At 37.8% G+C, this 21,094-nt stretch overlaps 1 protein-coding gene across 6 annotated transcripts in view; it reads left to right on the forward strand.

The window, feature by feature from the left end:
* Positions 1 to 21,094, forward strand: part of LOC134740987 (protein ultraspiracle homolog) — a 59,388-nt gene that overhangs the window by 29,934 nt on the left and 8,360 nt on the right. For 5 of the 6 annotated variants that reach the window (XM_063673702.1, XM_063673697.1, XM_063673700.1 and 2 more), the window contains 2 exons: positions 12,992 to 13,226; positions 17,915 to 18,053. In XM_063673702.1, coding sequence (XP_063529772.1) covers positions 12,992 to 13,226; positions 17,915 to 18,053 — 374 coding nt within the window. The remainder of the gene's footprint in view (positions 1 to 12,991; positions 13,227 to 17,914; positions 18,054 to 21,094) is intronic. The other variant, XM_063673701.1, reaches the window with a different exon arrangement.

Here is a 21,094-nt window from a genome sequence, read left to right on the forward strand (position 1 = left end):
CGGTGAGCGACCATGTTTGGGCACCGTAGGTTAGGACAGGCAGAATACACATGTCAACGAGTTTACGCTTTAGTGACATTGGAAGGTCCCCCTTCATTAGCTCCTTCATGGACCAGTAGCTCTTCCAGGCGTTTTGAACACGGCGCTCAACTTCCCTGTCTTGCCTGTCGCTGAAAGAGACTAACTGGCCCAAATATATATACTCGTTGACATATTGTATAATCTGCCCGTCAACTTCGACCGTACGTTTCGTGCTATTAGTCATCACCTGAGTCTATTATAATATTTCTATTGAAGCAAAAAAAATAATGAAATGAAAGCCGTCTACGGGGACCAGTGCCCTACTAAAACCATGATTTACAAGTGGCATGGCCTCTTCAAACATGGCAGAGAGTCAATTGAAGACGACCTTCGCCCAGGACGGCCGATTGAAGTCACATCGTCGGATATCGTTCAAAAAGTTGTTTAACTCGTATTAGAAAATGCTCGACTTAAAAAGAAACAATTAGCTGCATTAGCAGCGGCACGCGCACGCACGGCACAGCTTGGCACGACGAAAGTGTGTGCTAGGTGGGTACCGAGAATGCTCAAACCGCAGCAGATGCAACAACGAGTTGAAGCATCGAAGCAGTTTTTGAATCTGTGCGGTGACAACCATACCCACATATTGGAACGAATTGTGACTGGAGATGTGTTCATCATTTTGAACCTGAGTCGAAACGAGAGTCTATGCAGTGGCATAAGAAGGGTGCACCACCTCCGAAGAAGTTCAGGGTATCAGAATCGACCGGAAAGTTGAAGGCTACGATTTTTTGGGATTCAAAAGGAATTCTCACGATCGACTACAGGGACATATTATGCAATGCTATTAGAAAGACTACACTACGTGACACCATTAAAGAAAAAAGGCGGGGAAAACTGTTAAAGGATGTGTTGCTGTTGCAAGACAATGCACCGCCGGTTCACAAGAGCCATGTTGCGACTGCTGCTCTAAACAGTTGCGGCTTTGAATCGCTGGTTCACCCACCCTACAGCGTCGATCTGGCCCCCAGCGATTATTATTTGTTCCCAAATTTAAAAAAAATCGGCCAAGTGCGAGTCGGACTCACGCACTAAGCCTTAGTCGCAAAAAATGGCAAAAAAATCACGTTTGTTGTATGGGAGTTTAAATATATATATTTTATTCTGTTTTTAGTATTTGTTGTTATAGCGGCAACAGAAATACATCATCTGTGAAAATTTCAACTGTCTAGCTATCACGGTTCATGAGACACAGCCTGGTGACAGACGGACAGACAGACAGCGGAGTCTTAGTAATAGGGTGCCGTTTTTACCCTTTGGGTACGGAACCCTAAGAAAGAACTACCTACGAGGAAAAAAAATTGTGCCGATGAAGAAGTGAAGGAGGCTATTTCGGCTCATTTTGAGGGCAAAGATAAAAAATATTTTTTGATGGTCTAGATAAATGTACCTATTAGTCGATCTAAATTAAACTCGAGGGTAAATATATTGAAAAAGAAAAATACTTCTATTGTTTTATTTCATTTGCAAATATGTATTTCATTCCGCGAATATTTGTACCTCCCCTCGTACCAATAAAAAAAATCTGTAACAAATAAAAGACATATAAATAAATAATAAAAAGCTTTATTAATTCCATAATATAGTAAATTATAAACTAAAACAATTTAAGAAATAATTAATATGAGATAAATAATAGAAATTTTAAATGTCGTGCAGTAGTTAATTGAATTTAAGCAATTTTCATGCAATAATTGAATTACTTAACTAATATTCCCATTCTAAATGTTCTTATTCTTCTTAATAGTATTTATTATTCTCAATATTATTTAATACAAAAAAATAGCTATGCAACTTTATATTATATGAACCCCCTTCGGGTAAAAGCCTCCTCCAAAGCCGCATCGCATTTATCCAATGTTGACCCGCAATTGAGACTATTTCATCCTGCCACCTGTTATTTAGCCGACTTTTGCCCCTAGAGCCATGAGGTCCATGAGGAGGTGTGAAATAAAAGAATAGGGGCATGTAAATGTAATATGCCACGGCGGCTGAAGTGGTGGAGTATGTACACCAGAAGACCGGTTACACGCTGAGGGTGTTCCAGCTTCGATCGCGCCACTACGTGCACTTCAATTCTTTTGTGGTGCGCGTGCCGCGACCGCCGCAGGGGACCATCGAGTGCGCCGACTTCTGGCCGAAGGGTGTCGTGTTTCGGAGGTTCCGGGCAAACTGTCGAATCCGACACAAGAGCCGACGATTCAACAGGGCCACGCCGTTTTGTCGCATAAGTAGTGTTTAGTTTTAAGTTTATATGTATGTTAGTCTGTAAGGTATTTGTAAATATGGGCCTTGTTGCATTATTTAAAATTTTAAATATCTAAATAAAATCAATAAATATTGCCTGGCAAAGTTTGACGCAAAAAGGTTGGGAAAACCTGAACTAGATAAATAGGTTTTTTCCATTGCTAATTTCCATTTTCCTTGGATGTGCCTATTTTTAGTTATTCTGGAACCCGCGTAGGTATATCCAAATTTTGTCAAGATCAGTGAGAAGATTAGGATGTCATTGAATTACAAGTACACGTGAAGAATAATTTTAAATATCTGATTTTAGCTTGAATAAGTATTTACAACGCGACTTAGAAAACATGTTTATCTCGGAATGAAGCAATTCCAATTCAAATGTGCATTCTCTATCTATAATAATAGTCACTGAAATTGCCATCGAACCATATTATAGTTGAGGTGTATTGGCCTAAAAGCCTTTTACCCAGAATCAACATTAGATGGTAACTCATAAGGCTTGTGTATATATTCTGCACAACGCTATGTATAGCACCGTCTAGACTAGACACAACAGACAGCTGTGTACATGTAAGTACATTCGTTGTCAAAATACATTTTTCGTCTTATCACAGTGGAATAAGTAAACATATGTTTGAGCTCGACTGTACATAAATAGATAAATGGCAATATTACAAGTGTGGCGTATAAAGTGATAATGGGGTATAGTTATATTGGTTATGTTATGGCTATGGCATGCGCAAAATTAAAGATTTTATACCTTGTTATTATTCTTCTAACGCTTTAAAGATCGGATTGTGAGGGGCTCCGAGCCGATATAATCGCGTATTCAATATGTTTGTTTCCAACTTCTACTTTATAGAATCTGAACTTATACATTATTAAAGCAATTTACAATTCTATCGACCGGCGGCCGCCTGTAATTCCATGCATGAGACATTTTCTTCTCACCTTGAGTTTTTTTATGTCGACATTCATGTTGTAGAAGGGCCGCAGTTAAGTTTTGATGGAAATATATGTATTTTGAATTCGCATTTTAAAAATTTGCTCCATAAAAATCAAACTTTTAAAGTAGGTAATACTTCTCTTTTATCGTAAAAGTGGTCGTAATAAATCTTACAATTCATGCATTAATTGTAGTGCATCCGATTTAATCCATTAAAGTGCTTTGTAACTAAACAAATGTTGTAGGTAATATTAAACTTTTAATTCTCTTGTTCATAAAACTTAAACTCGCTCCTTTTAAAGCAAATGCAAATAAATTTATACCTTTTTGATTTAAAAATAAGGCTATAAATACATTCTTACACCATCAGTGAATAACCAGCAATGCACTGGCAATTAAGGATAGGTAGGTAATATGGGTTTTATCAAACTATATTCAAATGTAAATTTTAAAGTTTTGTATGTTACAGTTTTTTTTAACTTACACATTGTGTCAATAGTGAAATAAATAAATGTGGTTTTATTTTAGAAAACGCTAGTAACGCTAATAAAAATAAAACTTTAGCTCAGTGGTATTGAAATTTGCCCTTTAGAAAACTAAAATTTTCTGAGAGAAAGTAACAATAGAAAATATTCCTTTTACGCCGCTATACCTTTCAATATCCAACAATAAGTACAAACACAACAATAAGTACTAATATTTAGGAAAATTGCCGCCTGAAGGGAATTTACATAATATTTTCCGATAATTTCAGTGGAACCAAAGTTATTTCACCAAATATTTAAAATTATATTCATTACAAATTCATTACATAAAGAGATCAAAAAAAAGTTTGAATGAAAATATTTAAGTAATAATTTAGTTATGTTTGTCAGACAACTGCCTACTACTAGAAGTATCTAAGCGAGCGAACGGTTCCAAAATCTGTACACGCTGATTACTGCTGTTTGCGACACTGATGGAAATTGTACATAATTATAATACAATTTCAAGGCACGTAGTTACATGCGAAGATACGAAAATTGCATACCTACAATTTATTAATACCTAGTCTAGTGGTTTTATTAAGACACTACTTAAACTCTCGACTTTTTCGAGATACATACGTAATAATTGACAGAGAAATGTGTAATATAACACAGTAATATGTGTAGATCGTGGAATAACAGCGTACGACTACTAGTTTCGATTCGTAGTACGCTGTTATACGTACAGTCAGCAGCAGAAGTTGCTAAGCGGGCGAGGTGTTCAAAATTATGTTGACGCGACTTTATTGTTAAGAGAATAAGAGCGTGTCAAGATCATTTTGAACACCTCGCCCGCTTCGCAACTTCTGCTGCTGACTGTACGACTACTCGTTTAGATATCTTATTGGGGAGGTGGTATTCAAGTAGCCGGATACTGGACAGGGCCCCTTCTATTTTCGTACATCTATTTACTACCTTAAATTTTTTATTACCTTTATTTATTTATTACCTTTAATAAATAACGATCGCAATCTACTTCGATATTGTTCCGAATTTACCTACCGCTGTCCCATGGGAGGATGCTCTTACATCGCACTACAACACAGATATGCCACTCACAATAACCCGAACCTTCCATTATAAATAAAATACATTAAATATAATTTATTATCGGGCCTATATAGATACATACTTTACAAATTAAAAACAATAATACAAATCTTAATCTTGTAACAAATTAAATCTCTTTTCATTTTGTATAAGTGGCCAAGTCGCTCAGACGCATAGTTTCCGAGATATAATCGAAAAACCGAAAAATGAAACCTTCAAACCTTTTGATATGTTCATCTCCTAACTAGTCCAAACAAAGCTACGAAGTTAAAAATTGTGTTCCTAGCATTTCCCTCTATACCTTCTTATTGCTTGGCCTAATGTATCTAGTATAAAATACATAATTATGTCTACTCGTAAACTTGTTCAATTGGCAGTGACACACAGAACGCGTGTACGCTATTTTTATCACGAAGCTTTTTTGCGAATAATACTATAATAATGTATTATATATCTATGACCTAATCCCGTATGTAGCTGTTCATATATCTTTACGTACTCGTACAAGTCGTACATAACGTGGGCGTCAGACAAATATTGTATGTTAATATTTACTGGCCGTCTTATTTAATTTCCTCTACTAATATGTTACTAAATAAATAGCTCACACTAGTATATTATTTAAAGAATCAAGAAATTTGAGTACCTATTACGTCTCACATAGAGTAGAGTACAGCACGAAGTCTACGTACTCTATAATTATTTTGTGATCGAATCCAAGTCATGGCATCCAATATCAGGATCTTGGTCCGGAACTACTATTTAATTTAGTAGTGCATAAGTACTCGATTAATTCGTCCGACCAAAAATTTTAACTACTCGTGCCTCTTGATTTATTTTTAAAGATTGGTTAAATTTTTTTTTTTTTACTCGTCGACTGTAATGGTTGAATTAAGATTTTATATACTTACCAAACTATAATGGCGTACTTTTCATGTATGGACTCCCAACTCAACTATAATATTTATTTCGATACGCTGTATTATTAACAGCAAAACGCACTAGGTCTTGAGTAAACGATTTATTTTAACTCGATACACAACAACGCTTGACCGACGCTTCCGAGGATCCGGCGCCAAGCCATCTTGACAGCTCGCGCTCATGACAACCGGCCTGTCAGTTAGGGGCGCGTTCCGATCTCCGCTAACAGTCGGCCATCTGACCAAATAACCTTCGCCCTCGAAGGTGTCTTCCACCCGTGCCGCGCTGAACTTCACCACTCACCACCACACTTCACAGCTCAGCTCAGCAGCGGTGGTTAGCTCACTAGCTCTGTGAACCAATCAAACAATCTGAATGCGTAGCCCGTACAAACCGTTTTTGTTTCAAAAGCCTTTCCACTAACTTTCTACATCAACTATTAAAGTCTCTAATAAGTAATAACCTATAATATTATTTCTCTTATCACGATAAAAACAGACTTCTATAATTTACTTTTACAGTTTACATACTTTTAGAAACTTCCCTTAGTCAACTTCAAGACTTTGAATAATAAACGTCAGGTATTAGGTTCAGGTACTAAATCAAATTTATCATATCATTATTAAATTTAGATCCTTCTAAAATGATGCACGACTTGCGTGATCAACTGATCGCAAAACAGAATAGGTATGCACCACACTGCTTTATTAACGAGAAAAAGGAACGGGCTCACATCTGACGTCAGTGTTGTAGATGATGCGTGCTCCACGCAGGACCAGCACAAGAGACGGTGCTCGCTCGGCTCGCTGGGCCTCGGCCGAACAACAAGCGCACAGCTCCACGTCCACGGCCGCCTCCAATACAGCACATGATAAAAACCTGGCATCACAGCCTCTCCAACTCTGTAATACATATTAATGCTCTAAACGTTCCGTTGTACAACAAGGAACACTATGCCTTCAAAACAAACTGTGTCTTTCGTAGTTCAACCTACAAGGTAAAACATTAGGTATTACAATTTCGACATTTGCACCTTCTAAACAGGCTGCATAACATTTAAACATTTCATATATCATAAAAAGACCACAGTGATCTGATTTCTAATAATATCAATGTTGTATTCATCAAAACCCAAATTAAGTCATTAAGCCTTGCTAATTATTACTCTAACATGATTATGGGTCATCTAACCTTGCTTGTACTTTATATTATATTTTGCCTTACCAGCATCAACTTTGTTACCATTCCTCGATGTTCATCTCAAGCCTAGCCATAGGCGTGAGGGAGTTCGCAGACATCATCACCGCACCATGGCAGCATTCCCTGGTCACTTCGTCAACCAGTGCGGAAAGCACCGTTGTCCACGTCTCTCAAGTCTTGCACGCAGAGTAGACACTGAACATTTCCGCCCGAAAGCGCAGTAGCGTCGTGAGAACAGGCATCACCGCATAAAGCGTCGTGAAAACAGGCATCACCGCATAAAGCGTCGTGAAAACAGGCATCACCGCATAAAGCGTCGTGAAAACAGGCATCACCGCATGTAGCGTCGTGAAAACAAACATCACCGCACACAGGCGTCGTGAAAACAAGCATTATCGCACACAGGCGTCACCGCAAGAGGCGTCGTGACTACAGGCATCACCGCACACAGGCGTCGTGAAAACAAACATCACCGCACACAGGCGTCGTGAAAACAAGCATTATCGCACACAGGCGTCACCGCAAGAGGCGTCGTGACTACAGGCATCACCGCACACAGGCGTCGTGAAAACAAGCATCATCGCACACAGGCGTTATTGAACCAGGTGTCACCGCAAGAAGCGTCGTGACTACAGGCATCACCGCACACAGGCGTCGTGAAAACAAACATCACCGCACACAGGCCTCGTGAAAACAAGCATTATCGCACACAGGCGTCACCGCAAGAGGCGTCGTGACTACAGGCATCACCGCACACAGGCGTCGTGAAAACAAGCATTATCGCACACAGGCGTCACCGCAAGAGGCGTCGTGACTACAGGCATCACCGCACACAGGCGTCGTGAAAACAAACATCACCGCACACAGGCGTCGTGAAAACAGACATCATTGCACATGGGTATCGTGAAAACGAACATTACCGCACATAGGCGTCATTGAACCAGGCGTCACCGCAAGAAGCGTCATGACTACAGGCATCACCGCACACAGGCGTCGTGATAACAAGCATCATCGCACATGGGCGTCATTGAACCAGGCGTCACCGCAAGAAGCGTCGTGACTACAGGCATCACCGCCCAACGGCGTGTGAAAACATACGTCACCGCAAGGAGCGTCGTGACAACAGGCATCACCGCCCAGGGGCGTGTGAAAACAGGCTTACCCAGTTGCGAGTCTGAAGCTGACGGCTTACTGTTCAACTCATCTCATTGCCAACTGCAATCATGTCTTCGAGCTCAGGCCACCGAGTAGCCTCATTTCACATTATGCCGCATCAGCCGTGTCAGCATTTCTCGCTAGCAGCAATATGCCGAACACATGACACTCTTGCATATGTCCCTCTGAAAACATATTAAGGGCAGTAAATTGGTTCATGCAACCACGTAACACCGATGGCTTTATGCAGCTTTATGTTGTTGCATACCACTCAATCATGTTCCATTATATAATTATTACTCATCTTTCCAAATAAACATATTTTAAGAAACTCCCAAAGTACAAAAACATTTATTCATACTTCAATTTAATTATTTTACTGGACTAACATGTCAATCCTAAACTCAGTTACTCTAGCCACATAATCTCAGGGCTAATCGAACACTTAGTAAACACACCCTTATTTTTATATTTTCTGAAGAAATTTACGAATTGCAGATAATTTTTTTTTCATGTTGTTGGTGTATACTACCCATGATGTAAAACATTGCAGTTTTATTACCATCATTCATTACTCCCAAACACTATTAACATTAACCTCCCTTACTCATAATTCAGGTAAAGGTTGTACTTTAGTGAGAGTAATAGACATCACCATGATTTGTAAAATTGTTTGTCAAAATCAGACTAACGAACACTCACCTGATTCAATTGCTCAGGACTTAAAACCCTTAGGTATACATCTCACCATTATTATCTATTAGTCAAACATATTTGACATGTTAACAACTTCTAACAAGTAGTGGTCAACTTTGCCCTTAGTTTATCTTGTGTGAACTTTAAACAATAACCCACCAGCCAACACCATGCTTGTGTTGCGTAAGCCAATACTGTAATAAAACCCTTATGCATATCATCATTTCTCGATGCTAGTAAAAGTCATTTGAGATGTGTTAACAACACCCGACCCGGTAGTGGTCAATTTTGTCCTTTTACTTCCTATCGTGTAAACCAACCAACTATAGGATATATTAGCATCACACTTGTATTAGTTGTGCAGGTCAATATTCCATCACATTTACTATCTGTGAACATAATGTTCAGTTCATCTCCACAATTTTACATACCCCGTTGCAATTATTGTACATGAATAAAATCTTATGAGGTATCTCATTATTCTTTTCAGCTTGTAAATTTCATTTGAAACCTAATCTGTCTTTACTTTTTCTTTGTGAACCAACCAGCTATTACCATCATATTTGTATTAGTTGCACAAGCCAATGTTACATCATAATAAGTATCTGTGAACATACTGTAAACACACACAGACTCACAACTCAAAAACCATATAAAGAGTAAGTATATTTAAGACCACTTAACACACTTTACCATCAGGTGGGTATACTAATCCCGTCATACCAGTCATTTAAATAAATGACAATTTAATAAAATTACTAATTTAGTCACCAAGAAATACCGATCAAGAGATCAATTGAAACTCAGATGAGATCATGACAATATTACAGTTAACCATTCAATCTAGGGTAAAGACACCAGTTGGTACACCAGCAAAATCACTGTGCTACAGAAGCTACCAAACTGCTTAAAAAGTACTTAATAATAAATCATCACTCATTTCTTACCATAAAGAGAATGTACTAAATATCATTTGAAATTAATTTAAATATTATTCCAATACTTTTTCCCATTGATAGGCATTAAGCTGAATGATCTTATATGACCCCGGTGAACATTAGCAATATTACACCTTATATTACCTAAATGGTAACTAAAAATTCACTCAATACAAATGATTGCTTGTCTCAATCATGATTAATATTAAATTCAGCATTTTTTTCAAGACACCAAGTACATTTATTGTACACTACATTTAAGAATTTTAAGTTTGAAGATGCCAAGACGGGTTTCATGACTTGAAATAAAAGTCATGTGTAGAGTTGTGCCGTTCCCGGTAACATTACCCATTTTGTATGGGGAATGTTACCGAGCGAGAAATTTCCCCATACAAAATGGGGAATGTTACCGGGAATGGCACAACTCTAGTCATGTGTCATGTCCCATGGGTCCAAGCATATCATGTCCTATTTTGATTGCTTATATACTTTCTCAATGGCACAAACTAGACTATGTGCATAATCCAATACCACACTTTGAAGGTTCAGGTAACCATCCACTACAACATATTCAAATATACTTACACCTTTCAATTTAAATATCTCACAGTGTTTATTACCTGCTTAGCTATCATAGCAAACCACCTTGTTGTATTGTAACTTTGTTTCATATGGGCCATGTTAGGCCATACAATATACAATCTATAAATTTGTCTTGCCCGACGGTAACTTCAGATTAGTTGTACCATCAAATGCAATTCTCGGAGTTGAAGTGATCATTTCTGCTCTGGAAATTAAACACAAGCACACCACAGCCACACTAAGCCTAGTGTGGTATTACAATAACAATGCATGTTGTGGATACAGTTATCCAATAATAAAGTATAAGTTCCATACAAATAACACACCAAAGCAGTCAATACCATACCAAATGATATATAATGCACATTCATGTTATGTATTTGTTTATAGGACATAATGTCCATACATTAAAGATCAAATTCCAATATCATTTTACGTGTTAGGTTATAAGTGGTATTACGCACTTTTACTCACACAAAACGTTCAGTCGGTTTAGCAATTCGACATACCTGCATTCAGGATTGGGAGAAACCATTTCCAAATAGTTTTTTAAATACTAATAATGTTTCATTTACCACTGGCAATCGTGATCGAGTTGTTGACTCGCCTCGAGCGCATAACTTACCGGCAGGCGGTAATATTACTTACGTACTTTTTCGAAATCGTGTGATTTCTAACATTTTACTTCTTTGTTAAATAGGCATTTGTACAATACATATTTTAAACACTTTGCGACCCAAAACTTAGTGCATTTTACCAAAATACGTACGCGTCCATTTCGTGCGTACTTTGATGCTACTTCCAATATTACGATTTCGTACGCGAATCAATTTATTTGATGGAAATATTTTGTGAGCATGCATGTTTCATATCTCACTTCTGAATTATTAACAGCAAAACGCACTAGGTCTTGAGTAAACGATTTATTTTAACTCGATACACAACAACGCTTGACCGACGCTTCCGAGGATCCGGCGCCAAGCCATCTTGACAGCTCGCGCTCATGACAACCGGCCTGTCAGTTAGGGGCGCGTTCCGATCTCCGCTAACAGTATTCAACTATAAAAGAATTTGACCAATCACGTGCCGCCGTGTTCCCATTGAAAAGACATAATAAACGACTATTTTTGTATACTGAGATACTTACCAATTTTCATTCATTATTTAGGTTTTATACTAAAAAAAAAGTATTATTTTAGATGACTCGGAGAAAAAGTATTGTATACAATAGTGATATAATCAAGCTATTCAATCTCGTACCTTACTTAGGCAACTCAGCAAGCTTCGTTGCCTAAACATGGTACTCGACTGAAAAGCTCTATTATATCACGATTGTATAAAATACTATTTAATTAGGTTGCGTTAATTACATCGCAAAGTGTAGATACTTGTAGAGAGGCTTACTTATTTTTGAGTATACGATAAAATCACGACTGTTCAATTCAGTCCAATCATTTAGTAGGTAAGGTATATATTATTTATTTTATACCAAATAAATAACGGCAACGGCTCTTACGAGGGTGGTTGTATATTTATCTCGCTAGCTCAATATGGTCTAGGTAAGAGTTGTCATTTAAATTCTCAAGTGAAAGTTTTTCTTGATAATCATCAACGTTCTTGCAAAACTCGCGTAATGTCCAAGGCTTTAATGAAATCCATTCCGAGATGGTGGCGTCTGGGCAAATTACGTGTTGCAAAAAAGACCCGCGGTTCGGGCTGAATGCTAACGATGAGTTTTCCTCGTGCTCAATTAATCGAATCAATTACACACGATTCCCCATTATAGCCTCTATTAATATGTGCCATTTTCAACCAAAAGGGTACTTATTGTCGGTTGTCATCAATAAGGCGCTATTTCCATATAGCTGCAATTTGAAATCAACCTTATCGACAAACGAAAATGTGGTACCTTTTGGTTGAAAACGTCACATATACTCAATTAGCAGTACGCACGGCACTATTATAAATTGTTTTTGTTTTGCATTGTTGCCCATTTTGTTGTTTCTCTTCGACTCGTTTAATTTTTTTATCTTAACCAATACCGGATAGGATAGGATGGGTTTTTTCGAAGCGGTCGATGAGATTACGTGACGACTGCAGCGTACGCAATCAGTCCCAACCCTTCTCAAACCGGAGATGATTTGTGGTATTTTCTATAAAAAGGGACCTTATTGTCGATGGCGCTTACGCCATTATTAACGATGCTCCGATATAAATACAATGCCGCGCGGCGCTGTGCGGCGTAAGCGCCATCGACAGTAAGGTCCCTTTTCATAGAAAATGCCCCATTTAATTATTTTAGGGTAGTTAATTTACACAAAAAAAAAAATTACATGACATGAGGCCACACGCGCTGTTGGCACGATGGTCGAAAGGTGTGTTTTGAGGCACGCATCCACTCATCGTATAAAAACAAACTATACATAGCCTTGTGACGGCGGTAATGAATCTTTTAGATATATTGAACATGTGATACTGTTAAGTCGTTGGGGTGGTTAGCTATTCACTGTGCACTTTAGGTCCGCCCACATCCCACATGGCTTATGGATTTGTAGGCATGCAATTTGGACCGCAGTGGCTTCCCTAACTGGACTCGCGTTGCTTTTGATTTTACCGAATTTCCTGATTTGTGTATTCCTTGGTTCCAGTTGCGAAGGATGCAAAGGCTTCTTCAAGCGGACCGTACGCAAAGACCTCTCGTACGCGTGCCGCGAGGAGCGCAACTGCATCATCGACAAGCGGCAGCGGAACCGATGCCAGTACTGTCGCTACCAGAAGTGTCTGGCGTGCGGCATGAAGCGCGAGGCCGTGCAGGAGGAGCGGCAGCGCGCCGCGCGCGGCGCCGAGGATGCGCACCCGAGCAGCTCGGTGCAGGTAAGCGATGTATGTGCCCTCATCTATAACACACACTCATTTCCATAATCATACTTGTTATTTTCTTAGCGACTACTGAGAAGTAAGGCGATCTACACTGACGCCACATCCGGTGGCGGATAACCACCCGAAAATCAAAAGTACCTATATACATGTTATTACAACTGCAATATTTAAGCCTCCCTCAAGGATCTCCACATAACACTGGTTCAGCGTTGCTTTCCTCCAAACAGTACCCTGCGATCTAATTAGACCATCAGACCACTTTATTGGGCGACTTAATATCCTCTCGCAACGTCGCTTCTATTTCATTCTATTCTATTCTATTTTAGTTACCTATAGGTAGTGTTCTTGTTCCAACGAATTATATGTAACACTAAAACTCGTATTCTTTTCTAAAATAAACTTTTAACATTATATACTGCGATCTGATAAACTTCGTTCGGTACGAGTAGCTTGTTTAATGAAGCTAAATTCGAATCGATTTTTTTATTATTTCGTAAAGGGCATTGAGGCGTTATCTGCCTAAGGCGCTTGGCGGGTGCCGGCCCTAACAAAATAAAAATAGTTTCAGTGTTGCTTTTCGCCTAAACCAACGGCTCTTGGTTATTAAAAATTATTGAGATAAGTCATGAGTAACATTAGGTACATATGCATAAAACAAAAAAAACTATGATGATTAAAATATTATGCGAAGTAAAAGTCTTAAGACGTGTAAACGTCTGAGTTTATCCAAAAATCAAATACTCGTAACTTATCCCGAAACGTATTTTATATATCATATTTCTAATTATACTCGCATCGCTTTATTGTCAGCATCAGTAATAGCGGATGAAACAAGGTGCCAAAAGTTTCTGCCACCCTGGAATGCTTTTCCAAGTAGAGATAAATCTCTACAGATCGCGTTCAAAAATATCTATTACAGTTATATTATTCTACATAAAGAAACTTACAGGGTGTTCGGCACATGGTTGGACAAACGAAAACAGCGAAGAGCCCCTGGGGCCATATGCTACTTACTTAGCCATATAAATATGGCCTAGTGAGAAAAAAAAATTGTCTGCTTTGGGTCAACGGAAAATAAAATTGATTTCTTTAATAGGTAATTTAGGGTTCCGACAGAAAAAAATAGCAAATAAATCTAGTCATTGAATAAAAATGTATGCATGTAACATTTCGTTAGAAAGGACATAAACTGGGGATGTGTTCCTGGAATTAGAACTTCTCGATCTCTTTCACTTTTTTTTAATACAATTCAAAGTTGAATATTAGATTATTTTTTTACCTCTTTTACAAACTTTAATGGGTCGTAGTTTTTTTTGTTTACAATAATGTACACCAAATGTTAACTTTAACACAACTAAACAACACTCATGATAAGAACAATAAAACATTTTAATGGTTTTATCCGTATTTTGATATGTTATTTAAGTTTAAGTGATGAATTTTAGCATTATTTTTAAATACACATTTTTATTCCTAAACCATTGGGCCCAAGCCAGTTATATAGGGCTAAGCAAGTAGCATATGATCCCACCTCTTCGCTGTTTTCATTTGTCCAACCAACCATGTGCAAAACACCCTATATATATATTTTTATTAAACTTTCAGAAAGTGTTTGATACTTTTGACGCGTAGTCTGATACGGTACTTTTGATGCTGACATGCGCTACAAAGTTTTTTTATATTATTATTATTATAGGTATGACCTTATGTTTGTTGCCTGCCTGCATAGCTCTTTAATTTTAATCTTCGTTAGTACAATGCGTTAGAGTAATTAATTAGGTGACCTACTAACCGCAACCTGCCGGGCTAGCACATGATTGGCGCGAGAGTATCTCGCCGCGACATAGACTACCCGTCCCTCTTTAATTCATACAGTTAGTAAAAGACGGGTAGTCTATCTCGCGGCGAGATACTTAGCACATGATTGGCGCGAGAGTATCTCGCCGCGACATAGACTACCCGTCCCTCTTTAATTCATACAGTTAGTAAAAGACGGGTAGTCTATCTCGCGGCGAGATACTGTCGCGCCAATCATGTGCTCGGCCGACTAGATCTGTGTTTCCAGTGACCAAATGATTATTTATAAGAAAAAGAAGCAAAAAAAAACTATCCCAGGAGTTTCAAAGAGCATTCTTATCTTACCTATGTCTCAATTTAACTTTTTGTAAAACTGCGCCGTGGTTTGGTGTCCCTGTCAATGTTTTACACTAGTCAAAAAATAGGTAAAATCTGTAAAAAAAAAAGGAACTATTTGAACATTTCTAAGCCCGTTTGGAGCTTACTACCTATTTTTTATTCATATTTTGGTAACTATTTTACAATAAACAAAGTTATAAACACTCGAAATCATTCCCGCACCCAAAAATCCGGTGTATGCACATTACTTTAATTTCATCGCGTACTCATTAGTCGCATCGCATTGACTATCTAGTCCAGACCTTTAAATATTTTTTTATTAGATCTTTGGAAGTTTTTTGTCATAACTTCATCTTTGGCAGCATTTTACAGATACTATATTTAGACTCAAACGGATAATGTATTTAAATATTATATTTTACTGATATTCAACCCGTTGTTGGCGAAATTGACTTTCAATTAATTAGACGACCGGTCTGGCCTAGTGGGTAGTGACCCTGCCTGTGAAGCCGATGGTCCAGGGTTCGAATCCCGGTAAGGGCATTTATTTGTGTGATGAGCACAGATATTTGTTCCTGAGTCTTGGGTGTTTTCTATGTATTTATGTATCTGTATATTATATATATCGTTGTCTAAGTACCCACAACACAAGCCTTCTTGAGCTTACTGTGGGACTTAGTCAATCTGTGTAAGAATGTCCTATAATATTTATTTATTATTTTATTTTATTTAATTAAGTGTTGTATATTTAAATAGTTCTCAAAGCAATTACAGACTCGTAAAGTTGCAAATATATTTCTCGCCTATGTTCAATATAACTTTAACGTTCGCTTTTTTTGAGTTTGTGCACCTTAAAATCCAACAATATGTGCAGATTTTTTATAACTTATGCCAAGGGAATAAAATATTAAATTGCTTTGTCTATTGTTAGACGAGACTGTAGTGACACTCAATTTGCATATGATAAAATAAAATAAAAATAGCAGTATTGGGATATTTTTCAGCGATGACTATGACAGCGGTTTTGGTTCACAGGCATAAATTTGTATCGATAAATATTATAAAATTCAGTGCCCTCGGTGTCAGCGCTTGCGTTTTGCGTATGTTAATAACTTCGGTTACCTACATACAAAGATAGATATAACTCCGTAATAGATGGATACAGTCTAAGGAAAAAACGTGCCTCGAAAATTTGATTCTCGATCAGATGGCGCCACTAGCTTTGGCCTACTCTCGTATAGAGGGCGTTGATGGTTTCGTTTGTTATTTATAATTTTAACGCATATCCGTTAAGAACCTGTGTCAAAATCATATAAAAATAATTAATGCAAATAAAAAAATCATTTATCCATATTTAAATACATTTTAACGTATTTTTATAAATTTTCATTTTTAGTTTTAAAGTATGTCGATAGATGGCAGTGAATTTACAGTGGTTACAAAATTTACTATGACAGTACCGCTCTGTCTTATTATATCCTCTTTGCTACATATTTGTTAAATAATTTCATCAAATTGATGTAGAATCCAACAAACACACTCTCTTCCGTTTCCTTTAGATAACGTGGTACTGACCAAACAAAATACAAATCAGCTAATAAATAAAATATAAACCGCTCTGGACCTTTGCAACCGCCCTTTTTACTCTACTAATTTAATTGACATTTGCCTAATGAAATATCGGGCAAAAAGTTTACTTAATTAGTAGCAATTTAACATTACATTTTATATTATTGTAACTTTGCGCCTAGTAATACTGCTACTTACTCGTAAAATTTAAAGCTTTAGCAAACTATGACCGAACAGGGAGCCTAGCCAAGGTAATAATCGGTGATAGAAAACGCCAATGGAAACGTAACAGTGTTCGGAAATGCCGGAAATAGTCACGTGAGTTTTCGTAGCATATGTCATACCGATAGGTACATTTTATATTTTTGTTTGGTGTATGTGGATGTACGATTGTCAATATTGGCATATAGGCTAGGCCTCCAGATGTCGCATGTTTTAATTTATTCTCCAAATATTAATCCACATACACAGTTTTAACACTGGTTTCTAGTCGGTAATTTCCAATAAGTCGCTTTGATACGTTTGACATCACTACATAGTATAAAACAAAGTCGCTTTTCGCTGTCTGTATGTCTGTCCCTATGTATGTTTAGATCTTTAAAACTACGCAACGGATTTTGATGGCGGTTTTTTTTAAATAGATAGAGTGATTCAAGAGGAAGGTTTATATGTATAATTTGTAAAGGTTTTGTGTAAATGAGTTGAACTACCCGTGCGAAGCCGGGGCGGGTCGCTAGTTGATAATAAATCATAAACATGCATCTAACACTAATTTATAATTGATCAAAAATCGAAATGTAAGAATCCTGATTACTGATGAGAAGTAGGTATTTGTTTTTCGGCATTCTAATTTCATTATTAGCATTCGTTTTTCCTGGTTAAAAAAACATACTGTTAGTATAATAATAATTAACGATAACAATCAAAAACCCCGTATTTCTAGTGTAACGTATTTGCTTCTCATATAATGTATATTGATTGTGCAGGAGCTGTCCATCGAGCGGCTGCTGGAGATGGAGTCTCTGGTGGCGGACCCCAGCGAGGAGTACCAGTTCCTACGCGTTGGCTCCGACACCAACGTGCCGCCGCGGTACCGCGTGCCCGTCTCCAGCCTTTGTCAGATAGGTAACGTGTTTATGATCTGTGAGGTGGAATCTGGTCTCCGCCACTGGAGCGTCCATTCAGTTTGCACCCTAACGTGTCCGTCGTGAATTCACGCTCTGAGCGTACACGTTCGACGGTGATGCCGACAGCCATGGCCGTACATTACGAGCATAGTATCTGTTTATACTATATACTATATGCGTTGTATGAAGATAACATACAAAGTATGTTATCTTCTTCACCACGCGCGACTTGTATGCGTGCGGCATAATATCTATGCGTCGCCGCATGCACACTCAAACAAAATCTCGACCCGTTTCTCAGTGCGCCAGTGGAGATTTTGTTTGAGTGTGCGTGCAGCGACGCATAGACACTTATGGCGCACACATACAAGTCGCGGGCGGTGCGTTTGTATGAAGATAACATACTTTGCCCTGTTGATACTATGTTAGAAGTACGAGTAGTTAAAACAACTCGGAGCGTGCGTTCCGTAAACGTCGGGTTAGTATCCTACTGCAAGGTAAATAAGTAGGCTTTTTTAACCGTCGGTCGGCTGCTGATTTAGGAACAGACAACCAGTTTATATTTGTAATGAATATGTATATAATATCCTCATTGTTATACATAAAAAAAAATTATAAACACTTGCAACACAACACGTTACCCGAAATACGTTTACGTCGACTCCTGTATTATTTAAGTAAATACAATCTTTGTAGCACATGCTTCTTATAAAACAACGTGCACGATGAGACGATTACGATTGGATGCAGAGTTGCAGACAGCTTAGATATAAATGTTTTCCGTTATGATAACTACGACTGCAGAGTGGAAACAAGTGAAACAACCTTATTGGTATTTTATCAGGGCTTCGAAATTTGCAAGGGCTAGCATTCGACAAAACCTTCAGATAAAAGCTAGCTGCTTAGTTTATAATTAATCCTTATACAGAAGCGACTAGAAATCGCCTTATCAAAAATAGACAGCAATACCTTTTTCCCGAGAACAACAAAATTACGTACCTTCTTAAAAAAATTACAATAATGTAAACACATTCCGAAATTTGAAACGTAGTCATTCAATGTTTTAATGAAAATATATGTAGACTTTTGTGTCGTATACAAACATTAATTCTGTTGAAATGAAACATCGTGGAGACATAATAAATTGGTGTAATTAATAGCGTCTAATAATAAAATTTACGAGATGGATCTAATTTGCATTTAGACATCCTAAAGCAAATTAATTAATTATTTGCAATGTATTATAAGAAAATAGCGGCTTATTTGCTTTACGAGTTCCATGACGAATACCACCTTATATCTATTACAATACGATACGTATACGATCAGTTTAATTTGGAATTGTCAAGTGACTATCATTACAGTAATCTGGCAAGCTAATGGAAGGCAATTTAATATCGCTGATTTGTTCGTATATTTTATTATACATCAATTAGTCATCTTCCTCGCGCTGTCCCGGCATTTTGCCACGGCTCCATGGGAGCCTGGGGTTCGCTTGGCAACTAATCCCAAGAATTGGCGTAGGCACTAGTTTTTACGAAAGCGACTGCCATCTGACCGTCCAACCCAGGGGGGAAAACTAGGCCTTGTCGGGATTAGTCCGGTTTCCTCACGATGTTTTCCTTCACCGAAAAGCGACTGGTAAATATCAAATGATATTTCGTACATAAGTTCCGAAAAACTCATCGGTACGAGCCGGGGTTTGAACCCGCGACCGGATTGCAAGTCGCACGCTCTTACCGCTAGGCCACCAGCGCTCTATTATACATCAATTAGTATTTCAATTATTATTATTTCATTGTGCCATTATGTCGTCATGTAGTATGGGCTAAAAGCCTGAAATAAACGATATTTTGTTATTATTTATTTATTATTAGATAACCTGTATTACTTTTGTGAGAAACCTTAGACCCGTGATTAAGTTAGTCGGACTTTTAAATACCTGTAAGTCTTGCTTTCTTAAGAGACATGCAGAATCTGAAACATTCTTGTTATGAATGCATTTAGGGTTCCTACAGAATTTTGAATACTTACCTCTGTAATAAATATCTGCATCAATCCACTTGATTTCATCTATCATATTAATTACGCTTTGACACCAACACGTCGCAGTTTTCAAGTTTTTTTTGTTGTTATGAGCAATTTGGTAATAAAAAAAAACCGGCCAAGTGCGAGTCGGACTCGCGCACGAAGGGTTCCGCACCATTACGCAAAAAACGGCAAAAAAGTCGCGTTTGTTTTATGGGAGCCCCACTTCAATATTTATTTTATTCTGTTTTTAGTATTGGTTGTTATAGTGGCAACAGAAATACATCATCTGTGAAAATTTCAAGTCTAGTTATCACGGTTCATGAGATATAGGCCTGGTGACAGACAGACGGACAGTGAAGTCTTAGTAATAGGGTTCCGTTTTTACCCTTTGGGTACGGAACCCTAAAAACCAAACATCAAATGTTATTGGCTAGCATCACACGAAATAATTGGCCGTTACATATTTGTGACATCATAAATATTTATAAACCGTGTCTGACAACACAACACAACACAACGGAACAATAAAAAGTATGAGTGTTGACAAAAACATTAAATAAGTAGATCAATTCGATGGCCACAAAAAAGTTGCGTTATTTTTAAGGGATTTTTCCTCTTGCTTGCCAAGTCGCGGATAAAAAGTGGAATGTAGGTGTTTGTTATTCTGAATAATATTTTAGTATGCTGAATCCTCTTCGCTTTAGTTTTAGTTACCGATGGACAGATAGCATTCGCGACCTGTTAGGGAAAATGACTGTTTTGTTTAACTTAATCTTTGTACCTAAATAAGTACGTACCTATGCGTGCCTCCCATATCTGTTGTTATTTTTGCGATAATAACACTGGCAAGTATTTTAACGAGTCGATGCTTCTGTTAAACTAATTATAATTATTATGGGTACTTGAGCACGGCGCAAATAAACCACACCGCCTGTATTGTATACCTTTTAGTAATCATTACTTACACTCATTCTAAAACAGGTCAAAAGTTGGTAAGAAATTAATGCC

Source organism: Cydia strobilella, chromosome 4, assembly GCF_947568885.1.
Source record: "Cydia strobilella chromosome 4, ilCydStro3.1, whole genome shotgun sequence".
NCBI classification, from domain to species: Eukaryota; Metazoa; Arthropoda; class Insecta; order Lepidoptera; family Tortricidae; genus Cydia; species Cydia strobilella.